This window comes from Mugil cephalus, chromosome 6, assembly GCF_022458985.1.
Source record: "Mugil cephalus isolate CIBA_MC_2020 chromosome 6, CIBA_Mcephalus_1.1, whole genome shotgun sequence".
NCBI classification, from domain to species: domain Eukaryota; kingdom Metazoa; phylum Chordata; class Actinopteri; order Mugiliformes; family Mugilidae; genus Mugil; species Mugil cephalus.
Genome location: NC_061775.1, coordinates 7335110 through 7358836, shown reverse-complemented (window position 1 = coordinate 7358836; position 23727 = coordinate 7335110). Strand labels below are relative to the sequence as shown.

At 41.8% G+C, this 23727-nt stretch overlaps 1 protein-coding gene across 1 annotated transcript in view; it reads right to left on the bottom strand.

Annotated features, from left to right (window-relative positions):
- polrmt (polymerase (RNA) mitochondrial (DNA directed)) overlaps window positions 1–17843 on the bottom strand; it is a 43183-nt gene extending 25340 nt beyond the window's left edge. Inside the window, exons 1-9 of the mRNA XM_047588056.1 lie at window positions 17635–17843; window positions 16491–16589; window positions 15053–15900; window positions 14437–14570; window positions 8096–8279; window positions 5477–5626; window positions 3856–4023; window positions 3240–3410; window positions 1772–2011 (exon numbers count right to left, since the gene is read on the bottom strand). Coding sequence (XP_047444012.1) covers window positions 1772–2011; window positions 3240–3410; window positions 3856–4023; window positions 5477–5626; window positions 8096–8279; window positions 14437–14570; window positions 15053–15900; window positions 16491–16589; window positions 17635–17776 — 2136 coding nt within the window. The 5' untranslated portion in view covers window positions 17777–17843. The remainder of the gene's footprint in view (window positions 1–1771; window positions 2012–3239; window positions 3411–3855; window positions 4024–5476; window positions 5627–8095; window positions 8280–14436; window positions 14571–15052; window positions 15901–16490; window positions 16590–17634) is intronic.
- Window positions 17844–23727: the final 5884 nt, after the last annotated feature.

Here is a 23727-nt window from a genome sequence, read left to right as displayed (position 1 = left end):
GGAGTAGATAACACCTCCGATTATCTCTTCCTCACCCGTTAGTGGATGGTATATAACAGGCAGTGAAAAGTTTATGAGTTCAAAGCAGGCAAAGTGGGCAAGTGTAAGGATTTGAGCAAGTTTGACAAGAGCCAAATTGTGAAAGCTAGACAACTGGACCACAGCATCTCCAAAACTGCAGCTCTTGTGGGGTGTCCCTGCTCTGCAGAGGTCAGGATCGATCATAAGTGCTCCAAGGAAGGAACAGGAGACTGGCGACAGGGTCATGAGTGGCCAAGGCATGGATGCACGTGAGGAGCGAAAGGCCGGTCTGTCTGGATACAATCCCATAGACGAGCTACTGTATCTCAAATTGCTGAAGAGGTTAATGCTGGTTCCCATACTGACCCCCGTCCACTGTTGAAAGTGCCAACAATGGGCACAGGAGCTTCAGAACTGGACAGTGGCAGAATAGAAAAGATCTGCTAACATCTTGGTGCCAGATACCACAGCACACCTTCAGGGGTCTAGTGGAGCCCATGCTGTGACAGGTCAGGGCTGTTTTGGCAGCAAAATACCAACACATAATTAGGAAGGTGGTCATAATGCTATGTGTGATCGGTATGCTTCAGCTTCACTGCAGGTGATCTGGTGGAATGTCTGTCTATTTGTGTAAAAGTTCATACACCAGGGCTTTAATGACAAACAGTCATTGTGCTCCATTTTTAACACATCAAATGTATCTGACTGGATATAAAGACGGGGGAAAAAACAACAGCAACACCTCAGCATTGCTCAAATGACTCAGACATTCATGCTGTGCAGTAAAATCATTAGGATGTCCCCCTGTTGGGCTCACCTCCACCGAGGGAATAAAGGGGAAGGGAAGATTAAAAGAAAGGATGGTAGAATGTGGAAAAAAAGAGAAAAGTGACCCAATAATAATGAAATTCTGCTACAGTATATGCCCCAGTGTCAAAGTGCACTAGAAATCCTCAACTTGCTCTCTTCCTGCCGTTTTCCCTTCCCACAGCGGCCTCCCCCTCCTGCAGGGTCTCACGGCAGTAAATCAGCGAGCCAATTAAGGGAACACTAAAAAAGGGATTATGAGGGACCTATTCATCTTACTCAACTGTTCCCTCTGCCAATTTACACCGGGCGGAAATGGTTTTATAAATCACACTCTTTGGAGCTTTTCACTGGATAGGATGCTGCTTAAGTGTTCAAGGTAACAGGCTTTTAGCAGCAGTTTCTATTTAAACTGAAGGTCAGCTGTTTTAAGGTAGTTTCTTCGTTGCTGCTTCTGCAAGTTTTTTTTTCTTAATGAAAATGTCAGCTGTACAAGTAACTGCTTTACTTCATTTGGCAAGTTCCATAAGATTAATTAGACACAATTATTAAAAAAAAGTCCCAATGAGCTATTTGAATCTTTCTGACTACTTTTTAATATTACTTTCTTGGAAATCCCTTTAACTCTAAACCCTGGACACTTCTCCACATGAATCTCTGCTGAAAGGAACTGGGTTAACACTCAGAAATCCTGTTACCAGGTCATCAAAGATATTCAAATGCTCTCATACCTGTTCTGAATGGTTTGATCAGAGAGGCCAAAGGACGCAAAGGACCTAGAGGAGCAGAGTGTGTGCTCCTGAGTGGGGGAGAATCTGCACTGGCTTTCTGGCAAAACAGCTTTAGCATAATCACTACCAACTCTGGGTTATCAAACCATGTGCTTCAGTGATGTCCCTGTGGAACAGACCAACTCTTGGAAAGGTTTGCTCAGCCACCGTACCTGCCGGGTGCTGCGAAAGGTGTACATGTGGTAAAGGATCGGGATGAGCTTCCTGTTGGCCGCAGGGTTCAGGATGTCGCTATTAACTTTGAGGTTCTTAACCATCATATCCACCAAGTAAGTGCCCAGCTCCAGAACCAGCATGTATGGCCAGCTCGTCTCATCCCCTTGTAGCGTGGGTCCTGCATTGTGCTCCATCTCTATCTTACACCATTCTTCTCTAGGTAGGACATCATACACCTAGAGGGAGGAGAAAGCAAGGAGATTATTTTCATTCAGTCAGAATAGAGTACCATTCATTTAATATTGGACATGGGAAGTACTTTGAAGATATTGCAAAAACTGCAAGACATGCAGAAGTAAAAATATTATTTGGCTCAGGAAGAAGATATCTTGTCAGTCTCATTAAGTAGAGTTTTATGAGTGAGAAAAACTGTTTTTCAATTGGTCCTGGTATTGTCCTAATCCGGCAACACAGCTGTTAGCTTTAGGTTAGCATGGGCGCTGTAATGTAGCATTGCCAATTAGTCAGTCATTCACAAAAGTGACAAATAAACTCAAGAATTTTCCTAATTATTTCTTCTGACCTGTACATTCACACTGATTACAAACGTCAATGCAATTAACACGAAGGGATTGCCTAGGGCACACATAGCCTTGGGACTATATTCCAGCAAAGCGCCATCAAAGCACCACTGTCAGGGGCAAAGACACCACACAGCACCTGAAAACCAGTCACGCTGGTGTGTTGACCGGAGCAGGGGGTTTTTAGGTGCTGCGTGGTGTCTTTGCCCCTGGCAGCAGTGCTTTGTAGGAGATGAAGAAGAAGAAGAATCATGATGGGTGTAAGGGTAAAAAATCATGGTTGGAACACCCCTAATATTAGAACTAACAGGCACTTTGTCAAACATTTACGATATTTAGCTTCACAGTTGAAGCATGAAAACATGCACGAGAACTTGGATAATGACTGCTGCTATAACAGTGACAAACATTAGAATTGGTAACATTTAAAAAAAAAAAAAAGCTGCTTAAAACACCATACATTAAACAAACATCTTAACTGACTGTAGTCTGACTAACTGCTGGACTATAACGAGCTGTGGCTCATTGTAGTCTTGATGACATTAGCGATTTCACCCAGTGCAGTGGAACCATCAAAACACAGAGTCGGTGATACTTGGCTGGACAAATCCCTCGGAGGGAACACAGACCTTTGTTTCAACAGCATATGAATGAGCTGGAGAACAAGGCTGCAAACAAAGTTCACTACTCAGTTAGTTACAAAGCACTAAATATCATCACTAGACTTCAGAGTGGAATATAAAATAGTTTAAACCTGGAAACAATATATTTACATGACTACAATAAAACTACCCTGACACATATAAAACTAGATGTAAATAGGATTTACAATATATATTACAGTACATATCCATGGCTAATTAGTAAGATGTATTTTATTTACCTTGTTATCTTTGGCCAGCGATTCTGCATATGTGTTATAAATGTTGCCCAACTTTTCCACCATCTGATTCCTGAGCTTCTGTTGCACACAGTACTTGGTAAAGACTCTGTGTCCCAGCTCTTTGGCCAAAATCTTCAGCGACTCTCCACTAGTGGGCATGTTGGCGACACTCTAGACAAGGGTAGGGAACAGTTGAAAAGGTCAAATGCACAAAGGCATGCGAGACACTTGAATAACAAAAAGCAGCAAATGGGTATTTGAGGCTTATGCCTGCTTTAGTCCCATAGAAAAAAAACTGTCAGAGTAGAAAACCATAGTGAGAATAATTCATTATAATGAATGTCAAAGGTATTTGATCAAAGCGTGCTCCGCTCTGCTGCCAAAGCTCGTCCAGCCGCTGTCACTGTCAGCCACTTGATTGTGATTTGTGGTTTCACAAACTACACAACAACAATGTTGAGAAAACAAGAGATATAACACTGAGATCACGGCACCCCATTTTCTGGTTGTGGTGTACTAAAATAAAGCAGCTGTCCATCAAATGCCTTTATTCAATCACAGACAAGTGTTTGTTATACTCTAGGCTCAGTAGGCTGGGTTAGGTGGCTTGTATTACCTGTAACATGATGTCCACATACTCCCTATCCTGGAGCACACAGAGATACGGATAAAGGTTAAGTTTGTAGTCCCTGGTGTTTGTGCTGGCCAGGATTGCCTTGCTCTCCCTCAGAGCCTGAAACAGGACCTTCTGCCATTGTGTCCGCTGCTCTGCCAGTAGCTTCCTCTGAAAGGACAACACATCACCCATCTCATGACAGCGACCGTTTGAAATAGGTGATATAAAATGAGCATTCCCACAGGCCTTTATCACATACTGCTTGTTTCAAACAGGCCATTTAGATTGGGAGGCAGGAAATAGGGTCAGTCCTGGACACAAGTCATTGTGCAACATGACCATGAATCTCATTTGATGGTTAAGCTTGTTTGGTCCAGATACCTCCAGACGAAAGAGAGAAAACAGGCTACCCTTCTGAGACAAAAAAAACTGGGCCACTGAGTTATTAATTTAAAACAGAGAGAAAGGGGTGATTCTGCTTTTATCAGTGCCCCAGTAGAAATGTAGGAAACTCTAAGCAACTGCATTGTGGAGAGATGGATGAGAAAACTGATTCTGCTCTCAAAGCTATGAATACAATAACCTACCATCAGATCTAAGCTATTCTAATTTGAGTTGACCTGGCCTCACCATGATCATTTAGTATGTCTTCTTCTTCTTTGCGTGTTCTTTAAATAAACAACTGTATCAAGTACAGCCAACTAATCTAGTGAATTTGGAGCCCAGATCAACACCTTGTGCTGTTTTTCATGTTTTTTTAGTTGTTCCTAATCTGTTTTTGAGTGTGTCAGGCTGCATCATCACCTGCTAGTTTGTAAGTCACAATGAATACTGCAACTACAATTCATTTCATTCACAAATAAGTCACAAATAATAAACGTATCTGATTTCAATAATCAATAAGTGACGTGACCAAAATCTGCATTGTGTATTTGCATGTTGATTTTTGTATTTATCATTACCGTACTGTATTATATTTTTGATTGGTATCATTTCATCAATACCAATGTTCTAGGTCCCCACATTATTGATCTAATGTGCTTTATTTGTGTTAATAAATCTGTTAGTCAGCCCAAGCATTACCTATTACTTGCATTTTACCACAAGTTAATTTGGCCGCGACTGTGTATGTTAAAGTTCTCTCTTCAGTCAGAGCCACAGGCTGGATTGTGGATGGAGAGGTGACTCTGCGTTCTCTCCAGAGGCCTCCATTACAATACATTATTATTCTGCCCTGCCTGTCTGTAAATGCTTCCTGACCACCAGGGATTCTGAGCCTGCTTGCTTCCCACATAGTCCATCTGCAGTGGCAGACGAGCCAGACTCTGCTGTAAATGCCAGAGTTGCAAAGAAGGCACACCACAGGAATAGGATGTTTCCTCCTCTCACCTATTAGGTCTCTATGGAAATTAAGTCAAAGTTTATCAAAGTAAGAAAATGTCCTTAAATCATCAGTGCATACATGGTGAAACATAATAATCACTCCAAATAAAGGCGATTACTGCCAAGATGTCAATGCATCTGCTGCAGTCTGTGCATTACATTATTACATGAACAACAATATCAGTACACCATTTATGTCAACCACTATCTCAAAAAAAAAAAAAAAGTTTCTATTTACCTTTTTGGACATTTCTTCAGTAACGTGCCTTGCAGTTTCCACAGAGTCGATGGAGACAGTGCAGGCCTGCTCCATGCTGAGCTGACGTTTAAAACGCTCGTGGAGCTCCTCCCGAGTGAAGTCTAGTTTGGGGTACGTGTGATTTATCCTCTAAAACATCAAGGGTAGACACACACAGACAAATTAATTATTTTTACTGCTGTATAATAGTGAGGAACTTTCTCACCCTATGACCTATCTATCAAACCCTATTGAAAGCCCTATCCTGAATTTTATGCAGATCTTCAAAAAGTAAATTTAAACATCACAGCAGTTATGGAAAAGCATTAGACAGAGGGTGAGTAAAGACTGAGGGGTGCGAGCTCATAGGATACGTAATCTATGAGCTCGCACCCCTCAGTCTTTGCGTGTTGCGGGAGATCTACTAAGATTGCATGCACAATTGACAACAAAAGTGCAAAAGTGGTCGTGATCGCCCTGTTTAAATGAAGCTACCACTTTACGCCAGAGAGAATATAGGAAAGCAGACTGGACGAAACGGCAAAATGACCCAAACCCTAACCGGTAACACAGGTGGCTCCAAAAAGGCATTGCTGGAGATGCACAACTCTACTAGCATAATCAAATAACCCTTTAACTGCTACATGACTACATAACACATTTGTTTAACAAATGCAGCTTGCTTGCCTGCCTTCAGGGCAGGGCCGGGCAGTTTACCTCTTGAGTGAATAAACCAAAGCCAGAAAGCTACTGGTGCCAAAGTCGTGTCTCTTGTCGACAGAATCTCTACACATCTATATACAGACATTAATTCACACCAGACCCAATGGGTTTACACTGAGTGACCGACAAAATAAGCAGTGTACTTGAGAGATACCGCCTCATTTCTTGCTAAAAGAACAACTTTAAAAGTTAACTATCAACTGAAGAGAATAAAAGCAATGGCTATTATTGATGCATGTCATAGGAAGGTTGTTGGCCTGAATACACCAGTTACAGTGTTGAGAATTATTAACTCACAGACAGCAAACAATAAACACAACAAATTGTCTCAGAAAGCCAAAGCAAAGTCAACTGGTCAATGTTACAACTTCTGAACATAGACGCTAATAAATAATGATCAGTAGATATGGGTGATATCAGTGGATATCTGTATGTGAAGTCTCTGGTGTACAGAGGAAAGTGCATGATTTTAAGGGGAACCTACTTTTAGTTTTAGTTTTAAACCAGTAAAATTTACAGTAGTAAATATAAACATTTTCTGCAAACCATAAAGTCCTTGCCTTGTGTGAAAGAACAACAGGAGCTGCAAGGTAAGAAATAGCTAAAACAATATTGCAGCACATGAAGCAGAAGTTTCCAAATAAAAAATGAAAAAACATTAAATCAGAGAATACCAGACAATCTCTGACACCATGTTGAAACCAGATCAAACTGCATTTTGTGCGATTACCAGCTTCATCAAAATTCCACCTCTGGCAACATTTTAATCAGATTGCGTGTCTGTAGTTAACGCTGACTCCAAATCCTCCTGTGGTCATCCACTGTGCTGCTCTGTTACCTAATGGACCTGTTATTTGGACAGCGCTGAAACCACCTCAGCCTGCCAAAGGTCTGTCATACCTGCGTGTCAGAGCCAGTTATTTGAAGAGATCGGATCACAAGCGACCAGCTGAAAGTACTGCGTTCACACGTGACATTTTCAATGTGTCTCAAAAAGTCTGCGATTAGATCACAGTTTTACACTCTGCATGCAGATAAATGCAGAGGCGCCGTAGGATATTGTAACAGTCGTTGTCTCTAATGGATCTCTACCTACTGCTGTAGCAGCATCGTTTTCTGTGCGTCATGACATGGAGCATTATACAGATTCTTATTTATTTTATTTATTTATTGATCTCAATCCTCATGTTATTTTAGAGACATGCATGAAAGAAAGCTGGTTAAAAGTTATGGGGACAAAATCTTGTGTTTTTCTGTGAATAAAAAAATGAAAAAGTCATGTTTGGCCTGTTTCATATGAAGTGGAATACTTTCACATATACAGTACATCATAATAAAAACATATGACCCACTGACTGCCCCCATCTCACACGCACCCATAACATTGAGGGTACCAAAAGCATGCATGCAAAGTGAATTTGGTGCACGGCTAAAAATACTACAGCTGTACAGAAAGTTGTTAATGAATCATGTGAGAATCACAAGGAGAAGAGATGTGGGAAAAGGGAGGAGAGGTGAGAGGCAGAGAGGCAACTAAAGCAGAAGAGCCATTAGAAAGCAGAGCTAGCTCACTATAAATAGGCAGTGCCTGTCTGGCTGTGAAGGGATGACAATCAAATCTTTCGTAATCACGCTGTAGCCTCCTGACAGCTTTGCTAGCTCTCTGGTGATTTGACGGGCAAAACATACACAGCAGCCAGTCTTAAACTTTTCCTAAACAATTTGTAGATCACTTTTACCATTTTAAGTTAAAAATTTAAGAGGCTTATTAAAGCAAAAATGCAGAGTTTGTCAGACTTCAGATCAAGATGATCAAACAACAGTCAACACCACTTAAAGGTAGCTATGACGACACCAGCAAATGGACCAAAATGTCAGGGAAGGAGCCTGTAATACCTGCGTGTAGAAGTCTTGAACCAGCGATGGATACTGGTTTGTTGGTGCATGAATGCTGGGCTGGTAGTCGGGGTTTACGATGCGTATGGCCCTCAGAAGCATGTCCCTCTCATCTTCCCGGAACACACACTGGCTGAACAGATCATCTATAGACAGGCCGTCTTTCGTCATCTGGCTCAGGCACCTGGATATGAAGACACAAACAATAAGTTGGGCAGATACTTATTGGCCCTTAGGAAGATTTAAACTATTGGGATTCTCAACACAATTGGTGACTCAACAATTGACAGGTGCACATTTTGGCTATTGAATATGAATACAACCACATTTTATTAGGTAGAAGTAGCTAAAACCTGTACAGTCCTGTAGTCAGTAATGTGTGGTTAGGTTGTGGTTTCAATATAAACTGATTTTTAACACATTCGTGAAGGTGTTAATAGTTTATTTTCATCAATTAACAAATGCAGTAAGAGAGAGAAAAAAATCTAAATCAAATCAATATTTGGTGTGACTACCCTTTGCCTTATAGAAAGCATCAGTTCTTCTAGTTACACTTGCACACAATTTAAGATGAAACTCAGACGGTGGGTCGCTCCAAACATCTTGAACTAACCACAGATTTTCTGTGGATGTAGGCTTTCTCAACTCCTTCTGTCTCTTCATGTAATCCCAGACACACTCGATGACACTGAGATCGGGGCTCTGTGGGGGCCATGCCATCACTTCCAGGACTTCTAGTTCTTCTTTACTCTGAAGATAGTTCTTAGTGACCTTGGCTGTATGATCGGGGGCTTTGTCCTGCTGCAGTATAAATTTGGGACCAATCATCTGCCTCCCTGATGGTACTGCATGATGGATAAGTATCTGCCCGTATTTCTCAACATTGAGGACACCATTAATCCATTGATCCTGACCAAACTCCATTTGCAGAACTGACAAACTTGAAAGGAACCTCCACCATGCTTCACTGTTCCCTGTGGACACTCATTATTGTACCATTCTCGAGCCCTTCGATGAACAAACTGCCTTCTGCTACAGACAAATATTTGAAATATTTCAAACTCATCAGTTCAGAGCACCTGCTGCCATATTTCTCCACCCCAGTTCTGTATCCCAGTTTTCGTGCATAGTTTAGTCTCTTGGCCTTGTTTTCATGTCAGAGGTTTGGATTTTTGGCTGCAACTCTTCCATGAAGACCACTTCTGGCCAGACTTCTCTGGACAGTAGATGGGTGAACCTGGGTCCCACTGGTTTCTGCCAGCTCAAAGTTGATGACACCGCTGTGCATCTTTGTTTCTGGGAAATAAGCTTGATGTTTCCTTGGCCGACCACTGCATCTACAATCCTACAAAATCCCTGACTTTGCATAAGTGTACCCATAAGTGTACCTGAAGTTTGAAGGCAAAGGGTAGTAACACCAAATACTGATGTGACTTAGATTTTTCTTTTATTCGCTCACTTTGCATTTTGTAAATTGATAAAAAAAAAAAATAAACAATCATTATTTGTATTTTTGAAAGCATTCTTAGTTTACAGCATATTTCCCCCACACCTGTCTAAACCTTTTGCACAGTACTGTATATATACTCATGCTATGAATACAACAAAATCTGCTTCCAAGTCTGTAGTAAAAAGTTATTACAATACCCCTCATTTCCACTGGATTAGCCAGACGTGCTCAGAAAGCGAACCCGAACAGCAACCGATCACAGGACACCAGAGGTAGATTTTCATTTATGTGCGAGATTATGATTATTAAGATGGATCAGACCTTTGAGTCTGATCACAAGTTCAAAGGTCCTAACCTTCTGACCTGCCTGTTGATGTGGGAGTGAGACTACAATAATCAGATAACTTTCTGGGTGCCTGATTAATTCAGTTTTTAATATACTCTCCTGTCTGAGGGATCATTGCATATGTCTCTGCCACCCTGATCGACAGTTGCAGAATATCAAATGAAGCATTTGCATTGACAGGCCTTCTGTCAAACTCAAAATATGAGTTTGATCCAGGGGCAGATGGCCACTGACGACATCAGCGAAATGTTTATTTAAACAGAATCTCCTAGAGAGAGCACAGTGTCCATGACTGGACTGCAGATTGGAGATAATGCCAATGTGCAACCAGACCCTGGAATATAAATGAGAAGTGTGATGACATGATTATTCCATAATTTAATTTGAAATGTGACACTTGAAATAAGATTTTCAGTCTGATGGGGCTTTATTCTTCTATGATCAGTTGGATTTAGAAGTTGAAATCAGACTAAATGATTCATACAGGAGATTTCTATATATAATAAATAGGCTGTTTACAATTTTCTGTTTATGCACCTGTAAAGTATTTCAGTGCAGCCTAACAACAACGTGAAGCACACTGAAAAAGCACAAATACTCTCATCTAAGTACTCGATGGCTGAAAAAACAAATAGTGATCTTAGTCCATACAAATAAAAATCACAAGTCTATGTTACTCCCATCATGTACAGTTTACAGTGCACTAGGCAGCCGCCCTGTTTGGTTCCACTGCTCCCTAGAGGTTAACAGCAGAACTTCATGACTAAAGAGAAAGAAGCGGAGAAACCCCATTTGTCATCAGCCACAGAGGAGAACAGAGCTCTGCTTCACTCTGCTTCACTCTGCTTCACCCTGCACGCCTTTTACTCAGGACAATTATAAATAGCAGCGTGCTAATTAGCATCTAGAGGAAAGCCTGGCTCAGCAGCCTCCACCCATTTAATGTAATCAGAAGAGAGCAGGACTCATCAGTGAATAAAACAAAAGAGGTGCTGCAATGGAAGATTCTGTCATGCAGCTCCTGCTCAAAGTTATTCAGTGCGTTTTTAAATTTTAAATTTCTAAAGTGAGCCACAGAGGTCACATTTTTTAAATATTTTCACTCACGCCTTAAAGTCTTGTGTGATGCAACGTGCAATTTAGGTCTGAGTCAATGAGAGAGCCTTGAACAAAGGCAGGATTAGTCTGGGTGCTGGCAGTGTGGTCCACAGGAACAAAGAGGGCAGAGAGGTTGAAAGATAGAGAATAATCAGCCTGGTGACTGCTCTGCTTCACCCCGGGGAGCACAAAGCTCTGGAGGACACGGCACTTACAAAGGGAAATCTTAAAGGGATAAGTGTGTGCGTGAGACAGAGACAGAAGAGCAGGAATGAGAATGGTACAGTCGGGGTGAGGAGGCTGTAGGAGAGACTTCACAGGCAAGTGTGGTATTAGAAGTGTACAGCAGTCGGGTGGCAACAAAGGGAGAGACAACGTAGCAAAAGAAGGGAGGGTCTGACAAGCGATAAAATGAGAGGCGAATAACTGCAATGGGGGAAGTTAAAAGAAACAAGAGGCTGCTTATCCAGGGACGGGGCCGGAGCGCACCACTGCAGAACAACAATGTCATGAAAGCATCAGCTTACAGTGATCAATAGACCAACCAGATACCCACCACCAAGCCTACTGTCCTACCACCTGTACTGCTATTGGGCAGCTCTGCATGGGGCGATGTCATCAGGTTCCTTGAGAAAAGTATGGGTGTGTTTTTCTGTATGTGTTTTACAGCCTGACAGAGGCTAGAGCTATTCTGAAAATAACTAATTAAAGCAGAGGTGATATGAGGAGAGTGATAATACCTCATTATTGCGCTACACAATGTTGTAGGGGAGGGCTATTTTGGACAGTGTGATTAGAAAATCTCTTCAAAGAACACAGATGATGAAAGTCAAATCTTAGGAGGACTGAAGGTTGAGGAAGGTGGAGCCTGGCTCCCCTTTCTGAACGGAGGCGTCTGACATCAGAGACAAAAACTACTGACAGTTACAGTCCGATCTTAAGATGAACAGATTATTAAACAGTCAATAAAGTGGCAGCTTAGTGCAGTCAACACATTATGGGATCTTTTTTTCACAAATATTTACAGTACTGCAGTGACCCATGCACAGACCCTCTGACGGCGTGAGGCATTTATGTGTGCACTCGTCAGTGTGGCTCACTCTGTAACAATGCCACTGAAACACTGGACCCGACTGTGTCTTTTTTGCCAGTCGGGTTAATTTTTGTTTCTACTTCCTGCTTCACTTTCAACGATGGCGGCTGAAACTTTGTCCGACACACACATCTCCAAACCGATTCTTTATTGATCCAAAATAATCAATTCGAAATCATGGAGATGGAGATGCAGCCAGAAATACTAAAGAAGAAACAGCTACCGCTACTACCAAGCGGACCAATCACAGCTCTTATGCTCTGCGTCGCCTTAGAAAGTAGTTATATTTCTGGGGAGGTGCACGTCAGCTACCGAGCCTCGCTCGGTAGCTGACGACCCCTGTGTAGGGGTCTGCGTTAACGCCAGAGCCTCTTCAACGTGAAAGCAGAAGCATAAACTGTGGCTAACAGACACTATACTAATTTAACATTAGAGAATATGTGGAACTGTATGAAGTCGATAATGATATGGATATTCCACAGTTAAAAATACAAATTGGAAAATGATATCTGTAGATGATGTTTACCAGCAGCACCACAGTACGGCTGGTATTGTTTTCACTTCATGAGTCAGTCTGTAGCGTGTCACCGTGGCAATATAAGGCCCTGCAGCAGCAGGTATGTCTGTCAGTGGACACAACGTATCGGTGCCAACACCATAGGGTCACAGCTGTGGAAGGAACAGTCACATTGAGACGGAGTCACACTAACCGCAATGCCAAAGCAAACTATACCCATCTACGTCACTCTGATGTCAACTACACACACACCACTGAAGTTTCATGACTGCACAGACACAGACTGACGGAGACACAGACTCAGAAGGTGAAATCAATACCAGCTCCGGTGACACCGCTGCTAAACATCTGACAAACACACAAAAGAGTTTTAAGACATCAAATGCATCTACCAGCTATGAATAGCAAAATATCAGTTTTCATTCATATATTTGTTTGGACATAGATTATGTGCAGTGTTAGGAAATCACACACTAGGTAGGGTGTGTGTATCAGAAGGCATTAAGGTGAATGGAAGCAACGACCGCTGTGCCCTGTTGTTTTCCCAACTATGAAAACACCCCAGTAATGAGAGGTCCATAAGAAAAGAAGAAAATCCAATATAAGCCCTACACTGTCTGGGCAGCAGGCCAGGAGACAGTATTTAGTGTTGGTCACAATCAACCAAGCTCACACGCTGTGGCATTAGTAGAATTCTCCTGAAGCCGAGAGCTGTGCCCAGCATTTGTGTGCTCAATGTCACGCAGCGCTGCTTGTGCGTCAATTAATAACAGTTAACGGTGATTTGTCAGGATGCTGAGACACAACTGGGCTACGGGCAGTTAAGGTCATCCTTGATGAAAATAGTCACAAAAGGCAAAATTCGATTGACATTAAATACACCACGGATCATCAGTGTGGTTCCGCTGCCTTCCAACCATTTAATTAGTCGAAGCCAACCTCATTAACACCGTGTCAGCATGCTGCCACGACAAAAACTATTTTAAGTGGTCTTGTGAAAGCAACACTAATGAATATAGAGATTTTCACAACTGTCAGAAATGTTAGGGAGCGATCATGTCATGCTGGGTAACCGTGGAAACCGCCTTAGCATGGCAGCAAGGAAGAGGAAATAAGGTAGTTGTCAGCTTAATATGGGAAAAACTCTGAACTCTAATATTCGTTATCCCTCAAAACAAAGCTGCTTTATTTTCAAGTGACACAAAGTACAGCTTGATTTATATTCCCCGTTGTATTTCTAGTCAAACTCATCCGACAATTGTTGGTGACTGTACGAGATGTTTAAATTGTACAACAAACTATTCTTAATACTGAGATACAGATTTACAGTATGGTATTCTGGGACACTTGACTCTTAAAATATAGCTCGTGCATGGCATACAGCTAAAATCAACAAAGACATGAAGACTTCTCCTGGTAATGAGCACAGTCCTATAATGTAAACTCAAGTGGTTTCATAACTTATTGTCCTGGCAGTACTTAAGTCGCTGCAAGTATCTACGTCAACATCACAGGAACAAATCGCAGCCGATGGTGTTAAAAGAAGCACAACAACTAATCAGTCACTATCAGCGGCTACACCACCAGAAACCTGGGAGGCTTAATACCTCCCTGATACTATTACATAACAACTATCGAACAGATGATCATGGCAACAATCAGAAATAAACAGTACAGTACTTACCAGAAACAATGCTAAAAGGTTAAAACGACTGGCAGAGCATGACCCCTGCTGGTAGGTCTCTGTATTGCTGCTGCAAAGCCCCACAGTGGTGCCCCTCTTGGTAAATGTCGGATATACTATGTCATAGCGAGATGTGTGTGTCTGCAAACATACCTCGAAATGATTTTTGGGGAGCAGTCTGGATTGCGACCCATACATTCCAGAGCACAAGCGTAGGATCCCAAGTTTGGCTTCAGACCAGCTTCCTCTAACAGAATAAAGATGCGTCCGATCTGGTTTAATGCGCCCTACAAATAGAGAGAGACGTGGGAGGGCCGTGAGTCTTACTTCACACACCAGTGTTTACCGCACAAAGGAAACAAGTGATAGTCAAACTCAACAAAATATCTGACCTAAGATGAGATTTTATGATTTAATTTAATTAATCACTAACAATGGGCAAAAGAACTTCTCAGTGAGCAGAAAACTATTCACGTAACTGGATATTAACTTCCTTCAGCATTCATATAAGTACCAGTGTGACTGTAGGACTGTAACCTTTATAGAAGCATATCGGTGTAAACAATATATAATTAATGATGGAATTCCGTGTATGTGCATTGGTCAGGATCTTCACTCACTGTCACAATCCAGTCATCACTGTGAAACATCTAAAGTTAATCAGACCTATTTCAGTGTTTTGATGGGATAAACATGACAAGAACATTTGGGACCCCACTGCTTCAATACAACCAGATAAATGATTTCTATGATGAGCTCTTGAACTCACCTTCTTGGCCCACACTCTCATCAGGATGTTGTAAACTCCCGGATTTAGTTGTTTGCGCCGACGCAGAACTCTGTGCTGACCGAGCAGGAAATTGTGTGCTCGCTGAATGTCCCCTGCAAACACACAGGCCTCCAGGTAAGAGCGGATGCTGAGCTGGATGCCCCCACATTCAATTTCGTTCTTGTCCATCTGCGGGCTCTCTTGGATACTCTGTATGTGGCTTCCTTGTTGAACGAGGCTCCTCTCCACGTCTTCTACCTCAGCCAGCTCCTCATCCCTTCCCTGTGCCTCAGTACCAGCCTTTTCTGGACCCTCTTTACCAAGAACCTTACTTTTATTTTTAGAGTGTTTTAGTTTAGATATTTTATGTGGTATGTTGGTGGTGCTGGCTGCAGCAGTAGCAGCCGTTGCTGTAGCGGTTGAAGAAATTTTCGTGCTAATCTCATCTGATGATTTCACGTGCCCCCGGCTCTTTTTAGCTGCAGTAGATATAGTTTTGTGCGTAGTACCAGTGGACGCTAAGCTGATTTTTGTAATTTTAGATTTTGCTGTTAGTTCTTTTTTAACATTTGTCCTCTGCTCGAGGTGCTGCTGTTTCTTAAGTTTGTTTTTCTTTTCCAGAGATAATTTTTCCATCCAGCGGCTGAGCTGGGTCTTATAGACGACAGTCTGTCCAGATTTAGGAATGTCAGCTTTCTCCTGATGTTTTTCTCCTCCCGGTGTGGTTTTGGGACCTCTGTCAGAAGAAACACCTCTTCCATACGAGGGAGCCTTAATACACTGCACCGTTGAATGTTGGACATCTAGAACGATGTCAGATTGGAGCTGTTGAATCCTGGCCTCAAGCACTGAGAAGGAAGAATACAAAATACATTTAACATATGTAAACGATATTACTGATTAAATACACTGAAATGCAAACAGTACTGGAGGCTATGGTGTCTGATTGGCAAGTCCACTAACATCTCACAGGCTAATAAAGACCTACAACACACAGGAAATATTTAAGAGGTAATTAGCCTTTGTATTGTACTCAGGTAAATTTTGACCCATCTCAGAAGTTTAGATTTTTATATAAATGTGGTCTACAGACCATTAATTCTGCAAAGAAGTGTCTATTATATAGTAACTGGCAGAAAGTAAGTTGTCTAACAATGTGCAACATATATTTTATTTTAGGCTTCATAAATAGTCAAACAGACCTGGTCATTTTTGAACTGGGAGGACAAAAGTTGCATGGTGGACGGGAAGACAACACAAGGGTTATCAGGGACCTTTTAGTGCACCAGCATCAGTCTTAATAACTCAATTAATGTTGATTACAAGTACAGCTCAGGTTGGCAGCATACCAACTATGAAGAAAACCTCTCAGACAGCTCTGATACACCAATATTTAGTACGGACATGCAATGATGACTTGCCATTTGCATTAACTTACCGTCTAACAGCTGAGACTGTTCCAATACACGTTTCTTTGAGTCTTCTTTCTTTGGGATTACAAATGAAACATTTCTTCTTTGAAACTGCAAAGGTGACTCTGGAAAAGAGATACATATACACACAGCAGATTAAGAGCTACAGTTAATATGAGTGATTGTCGCCCTGCATGAACATTTCATGACCATTTCCTAAAAATAAGACAACATTCAGCAGCTTGGGCTTGGCTTTTCACTCCGGCCATTTATATCTACAAGACTCTCATGCTTCTGAACATATCACGGGGCAACAAAATATTTTTTGACAGAGAATTTTGGGCATTGCTTACAGCAACAATTTGCTACTTGCGTCACCTTTATTTTGGTATGTATTCCCTTCACGGATACAGAATAAGAGGATTTGGAGGTTTAGCATTTTGTCCAAGAATGAGAAGAAGCAAAACACAGATCAGGCATAACATTATGACCACCTGCCTAATATTGTGTTGGTCTCCCTCGTGCCTCCAAAACAGTTGTGACTCATTAGAGAATGGACATGGGTCTTCTGAGGGTGTCAACAGAATGTTGTTAGTGGGGGTCTTTGTGTCCTAGGGTTGAGGGGAGGGGCCTCAGATCAGGCTTGTTTCAGTGCATCCCACAAATACTTGATCAGTCTGGGATCTAGTGAAATTTGGAGGCCAAGTCAATACCTTGTACTGTTTTTTTTTTTTGTTTTTGAGCTGTCTTTTTGTGTGTGTGTCTATGTCATGCTGCATCCCTCTGGGGATGGCTGCTGCCATCAAGGAGTGTCATTGCTATGAGGTGGGGGTGTCTGGTCTGGTCTAATTGGGTGGTACCAGTTACAAGAATTTCCCGGCAGAACAGTGAAATGTCACAATTTGGTCCATGTCATTTACTTCACCTGTCAGTGGTCCTAATGTTATGCCTGACCGGTATAAATAACCGTTTACTCACTCTACCAAAAAATAACTAACAGTGGGTTAAGGGAGCTAACCCAGCTCTTTGCTCGCAAATACTGTCCACTGGGTTCAATTCGTAAGTAGCACGCTGGCATTTAACACAAGAGTCACTGACGAAACTTGGCAAACTTGTCCATCACAGTGCAGCTAAGCTGGCCCTGATATTAAGCAGACGCGGTGTCCTTACCTGATATTCGTCTCACTGCGCCGTTTCTCACAGACACACACAGCTGACAGCCGTCCGCGGAAGACACGCGAAGGGCACACCTTTCAAGTAAACTGCGACGAGTGAGGCATTTGGCGAAGGCACAAACTCTAAGAAGTGACATGTTGACATGTAATAACCGCGTTACTCCAGAACACTAGGCGGCCATCTTAAATGAGACCAAGTTAATCGTCGAGGAACGATAATCAATGTTTAAGGCGTGGTGAGAGGAGCGCAGAAAAATCGATTAAACCGGGTTCGCTATTATCTCTACTGCAATCGATGTGAAACGTACCTCGGAGTGGATTCAGGAGCAAATTAGACATTTAAAGGTTAAGAAATAATTAGACCGATAACAAATTCTGGTTATGGCCCTTTGACATAGTCACTGGTTATGAACCACGTTCATTGACTTTATAGATATCACAGTATTTGCAATGTATTCATTTATTTGCCAATTTCATTCTGTTTGGGACAAACTTACCCTGAATAACTGCTGTATATTTTTTAAAAATATATTTTATATGCCCTTCTTTCCAGGGTTTGAGTGACTTGTTCACCTGGGGCGGTTTGAAATAAACGGTGAGTTATGTTTGGCCTACAGGCGGCAGTCTTTCCCTAGTCAATACAAGTAGGACCGTCTTAAGACTAATTGTAAATAAAAGTAATGAGTGTCTTATTTTAACATTTGTAGCTGCATGTATGATATAATATAGCCCATAACAATGTATTAGAATTAGAGAATTAGAGAAGATGACAAATCTTTTTTTTTTTTTCTTTGTTTTTTGCCACTGCAACTTTTAGTTGTGGAGTGAAGGGTCTTGACTATACTTTTGTATATTGCTTATTTAGAAATACAAAAAAATATCTGAATATTGATAATTTCCTTCGTCCTGTTTTAGTTTTATTTGGGAAAATGTAAACATATATTGAAGGAGTGATGTTGTAATAGTTTTATATGAGATCTGATGAAAGGCATAAATAAAGTTAAATTTAAATGATCAAATCACTTTTTTCTCAGGACAGAAACTTCTTCTTCATTTTTTGAAATTCCACAAAAGTCAAGAGTGTAGGTGTGAGTTTTCAGAGGACTTGTACAATATGTTCCATTATATAGTTAGTGAGGTGCTCTAAGCCTCCCATTAACTGAGGAAAAACTCTGTATATGAGGCTACATCTATCACCACTAATGTAATCTGAAGCTGGTAGTTAAACATGCAACCTGCTGGCTTGACCAAAGTACTTGTTACAGCCTATTGAAAATCATTGTCACCCCTTCCTGGTCGACTTTTGAAGTTCAAATCTCACACAGTTCAAATCAAGTGTGACTCAGCTCCGACTTGAAAGTAAAACTGAATTTATCTCATTCACATCCTGTATACTTTGTGACCCCCAGCAGTATCAGCCTCCCCTTGTCATGCGTCCATAAAGCATTCTTAAACACTTTAGCAGCCCTTTGTGTCTCGGCAGGCTGGAGGTTAACACAAGCCCTACTTGACAGAGAGAGAGAGAGAGAAGGGAGGGAAGGAAAGGGGAGAGGCAGAGAGGGAAATGAGGTCTGGGCAGTACATCTTTTCTCAGTGGAGGCAGTGGCTGAGAGCACAGCGGTGGGTGTCTGCCGCTGAGCTGTAGGTGAGGATCAGGAGGTGTTTGTTGCCACGGTTCACGAGCAGGGCCCCTTGACAGCCTCGTTTGATGTGGTTGGCCCCTGTCGGCGGCTGGCTCTTTGCGCTGGTGTGACAGTCATTGCCGGGTGAGTGACTGTCAATGCCCCAACCGACAAAAGAGGAGAAGACAGGCATTCATGGGGCCTGATAATGGCCAGGCCAGGACAAGGCTGCCATTCTCGTACACTTTGATCGTGTGGATTCTTTTGCACACCTTTGTAGGGGCTCCCTATTTGTTTAACAGATGGAGAGAGGGCTGTTTTTGAAACTGCTTCACCTGGCCAAGGAAACATGATGGAGATACTTTTTCTGGGAGATGTGTGTATTGTTAAATGCCTTTGGCATGTGTTTGTGTTTATTGTGCGAGCTTCTCGTGTGTATGTACCTTGCACCACTTACATGAAATTACTGCCATGTCGAAAAAGGCCTCCTTACGGAACTTCCCCGTCATTTGAGAAGCCAAAATTGAAGTTGAATTCATAAGGATTACAATTAAACTTTATGATTTTTCTTTATTTCTTATTTTTTTATTTATTTAATTCCCAGATACAGTCATTCAACACTTCGCACTCATCCATTAATTCCCATTATAGACACAAGAATGGACCTCTGTGCCTATGTGCAGACGCATTTACTGGACTGCTGTGAGTCAAATACACTCCCTGGGTTTTCCCACACATGCATTTTAAGGTGGAATCAATTAGTGAGTCAGTTGAAATGTCCGAAGATGTGTCATGCAACTATTTACAAGTATCTTAATGGAATAATTTGAGGGAATCATGTCTCCACCAGACTTAAATGATGCTCGGCCAACCTCAACAGCTCGATAAAGCTACTGTACCTTTAGGCAATAACACACTCATTGTTTTCATTTGGAGGCGGAAGAAACACCCAGTCAGCAAAGACTTGAAAAACTTTTACCATCATCAGCACTTACATCCTGCCCGGTTTTGATGCGCTTCTGATAGATCAGATCATCCGCGTACGGACATATAATCACTCCTAACATCTCACATATTTGTCATCACCTTGTATCAGGTTGTTGGATCTTTGCTCTCTTTGCTATCTTGTGACAAACCGGGAGGTTGTATTTCTCAGAACACACAGCATCAGATAGGTGACCCACTTATCGCGATGCAGCTGACAATAGACAATGGTCATGAAGCGGGATATGCAAATCCCCTCAGTGGCGTTGAGATTCGGTGGTCTGGTTAGGTACATGTACCACATCCGCATGCTTGTCAGCTAACAGCTTAAAGATACCAAGCACACCTGTGCCAGGGCCGAACCAACAACCTCAGACAGGGTTGGGGATGCTGAGGTAACTACATAATCTCTTAAGTACAAGAATTCACTGCCTGACAATAATATGTATGAGGTAATTTCCTTAGGATTGTGTGTTGTACTTTTGCATTCATAGTTAATAAGGAGGTTGTTGGCTATTTAAAACAGAAAAAAAGGCAAAAATTCCCCAGCACTGAACCACAAACTGCCTGGATGCGAATATACTTAAAAGCACTAGGTCAAGGGTGAGTTGCTAACACAACTACAAGAGAAAGAGACAAGGATTTAGCAGGAAGGCAAAACAATTAATAATAGGGAGCTATTACTGAGGGATTGTCAGTGCTAGGAAGGAGGTCAGGTTTCAAGCCCTTTTGAAGACTTTGATGGTACAAAACAGGCCTCATTATAGAGATATTATCTCTATTCATACACTTACAGAGCCGCTTGGATCCCTGCTGGGAAAGATTAGGTTCCTCCACTTGAGAACATCCTCCTTGGGTGCCCGACTCTCAGAGAGCTACTCTCAGTTCGCGGCACACCCATGCTGCACGGCTCAACGCAGCACAAGGGATACTGAGCCGGTATAATCCGCCCATGCTGGGGAAGTTAGAGACTAAATTCTTTTTAGCCATTATTCCAGAGATGGCATTGTTGGGTTGGCTGTTGGTTAGTCCACCATGTTGGTTCTGACACAAGGAAATCTCAACAACTATTCATGGTTATGCATGGTCCCTAGACAATAAATCCCACTGACTTTGTCACCTGGCGTTTCATTTAATACCAGCATGAGGTTGAAATGAGTGTTTCTAAGTAAATTCAAGAACCACTAAATGGGTTAGCATTCAATATTTATTGTTAAAATTAATTTTAATTCGTCCAATACATCTTACTAAATAATGTATTAATTATATATACAATTTAGTCAGTTGTATATATAATATTTCGAAGAATTGTTCCGTAAAAATGCCATGTGATGATTGGTTATAGGCAGCCATGTCAACTATGATACCTGTCAGCTATGTTAAATTCAAAAAGTCCTGCAAATATACCCAATAAATGAACAGCGCATGTAATGACCCTGAAATTATGTATCTATCATCTACATCAGACGTTACTGTAAAGCAGCAGGACGTTGCATGTGAAGACACTGAGACAAAGAGACACGTGTCTGCTCTAGCACTGAGCTCAGAGCCCAAACATTTGCTTCTAAGACACCACAAAGCAATCTGCTGCCACATCTGACATTCGCATGAGGCCGGAGCTTTGTTGTTGACCTCAGGAGGCACTCCGATGTTTGAAGACTTCTGCAGCACATAGAACGACTGTGTGATTTTTAATTACCGTAAATTTCAGCAAAGGAAGGACAAATGGGGGTTCTTGCACTATTTGTGTTTCTCACTTTCTCTTTTTTTTTCTGTCACATTTTTGTGCATTTGTGCACATACTTTTGCCTGAGAGACAACTTTTTATTTTGGCATAAATCATTTTTCATAGTACCGTACAAATGTGAAATTGAACTAAAGACAGAAGTCGACATAGCTGCACTGTTGGATTAAATGACTATTGTCTTCAGTTTCAGGAACTTACACACTAATGTATTTGCTAAGTGAGTGGTAGATATGATATCTTTTATCAAATAAAATATGCATTGGCACCTTCAAAAGTCAGATGTTTCCATTTTTGTTTTAGCATAATATAAACAGGAACGATCAAGGCCATGGGAGACTCTGGGAGAAAGGGCACATCAATTTGTCACGTGAGTCAGTTTTCAGTTGGGGATGGTTCAGATCCATCAATGTTATAGTTTTTGTGCTATCATGAAAAACATGTGACACTGTCATCCATCATGAAGGAAGAACAGATGATTTTGATTCTGACTCCTACTGGCTCCAGTAATGTTGAAAAGCACATGCATGGTCGTGAATAAAGACTTTAAAGGACAGAGACAGGAGCAGAGAAGAAAACGAGTTAAAGACATGGCAGCGCCGTTTAATTGAGGGTGTCAAAGACTCTGTTTTATGAAGAGCCTGCATGGACCTTTGTCGAGAGTGGCTTTGATGAGGAGCCTGGCGGGCACCGTGGGCCAGGACATACTGGCAGGTAGACAGGAATGGCTTGGGGGAGCTGAGGGTCGGGGCTGGGACTTCGGAGAAAGAGGTGACTGGTCTTTTTCTCTTCATTTTTTATGACGGTATGGTTTAAATAGAGGCTAGGCGGACAGCAACTCTGTGGGGGCTGTTAACAAGCTAAAAGTGTGTGAAGTGACTGTCACACTCTCTGAACACAAAGTCCTCAAATGCACCTCCAGCGCTGGACAAGTGTGGCCCTAACATGGTACTCACAATTGAAACAAGGACTCTTAAAAATGTTGTTTTTTTTTCCTCTCGCTTTCTCACACATGGAGTCACATACTTATTTTGTTGCCCTTCCTGACTGTGTGTTGAGCAACTGTAGCTCACATTTAATGTGTGAGCGGCATCCACCTTCTTCTGTAACTCACATCAAGAAAGCTAATGTTATTTTTCTCGACATGTCAAAATGTTCCTTTATGTTCTAGTTCAGTTACAACTACAACATTTTTTTTGTTCTTTTTCTTTACAATCATGTTTAAAAGCAAATATCCAAAATAAAGAGTTAACCCTTTTAACTGGAACGTGTTAGGTGTGCTACTGCCTTGTCCTAATCAGGCTCTTTACACAGCTTGTAAAAAAGAAAAAGAAAGAGACAAGAGTGTGGGAAGTCACGAAAAAAGGTGTTCTCCATTTCCGTCCAGCTCTGCCATATTAAACGGCAAAGATCAGAGAGGGTGTTTCATTGAAATATTAACGCAGGTGATCAGAAAAGTCTCTCTGGTCTAACTCTGCTAACACTCCGGCAACCTGCTCTGTGTTTCCGACGGCCTGATGATTCAAACCAGCAGCCCTGAGAGAAAAAGAAAAAAAAAGAAAGAAAAAGAGAAAAGGCTCCCTTAATTTGCCCCATGTGGCCAGAGAGAAGAAAAGAGTGTGAAGGTGTCAAAAAAACAGACTCCTAGCTGGTTCACTGGACAGTAATGGAGCTGATTTGACCACCGTCTCACAAACTCCTTGCCTTCAGACAGCAGAGGTCAGGGGATAGGAAGGGG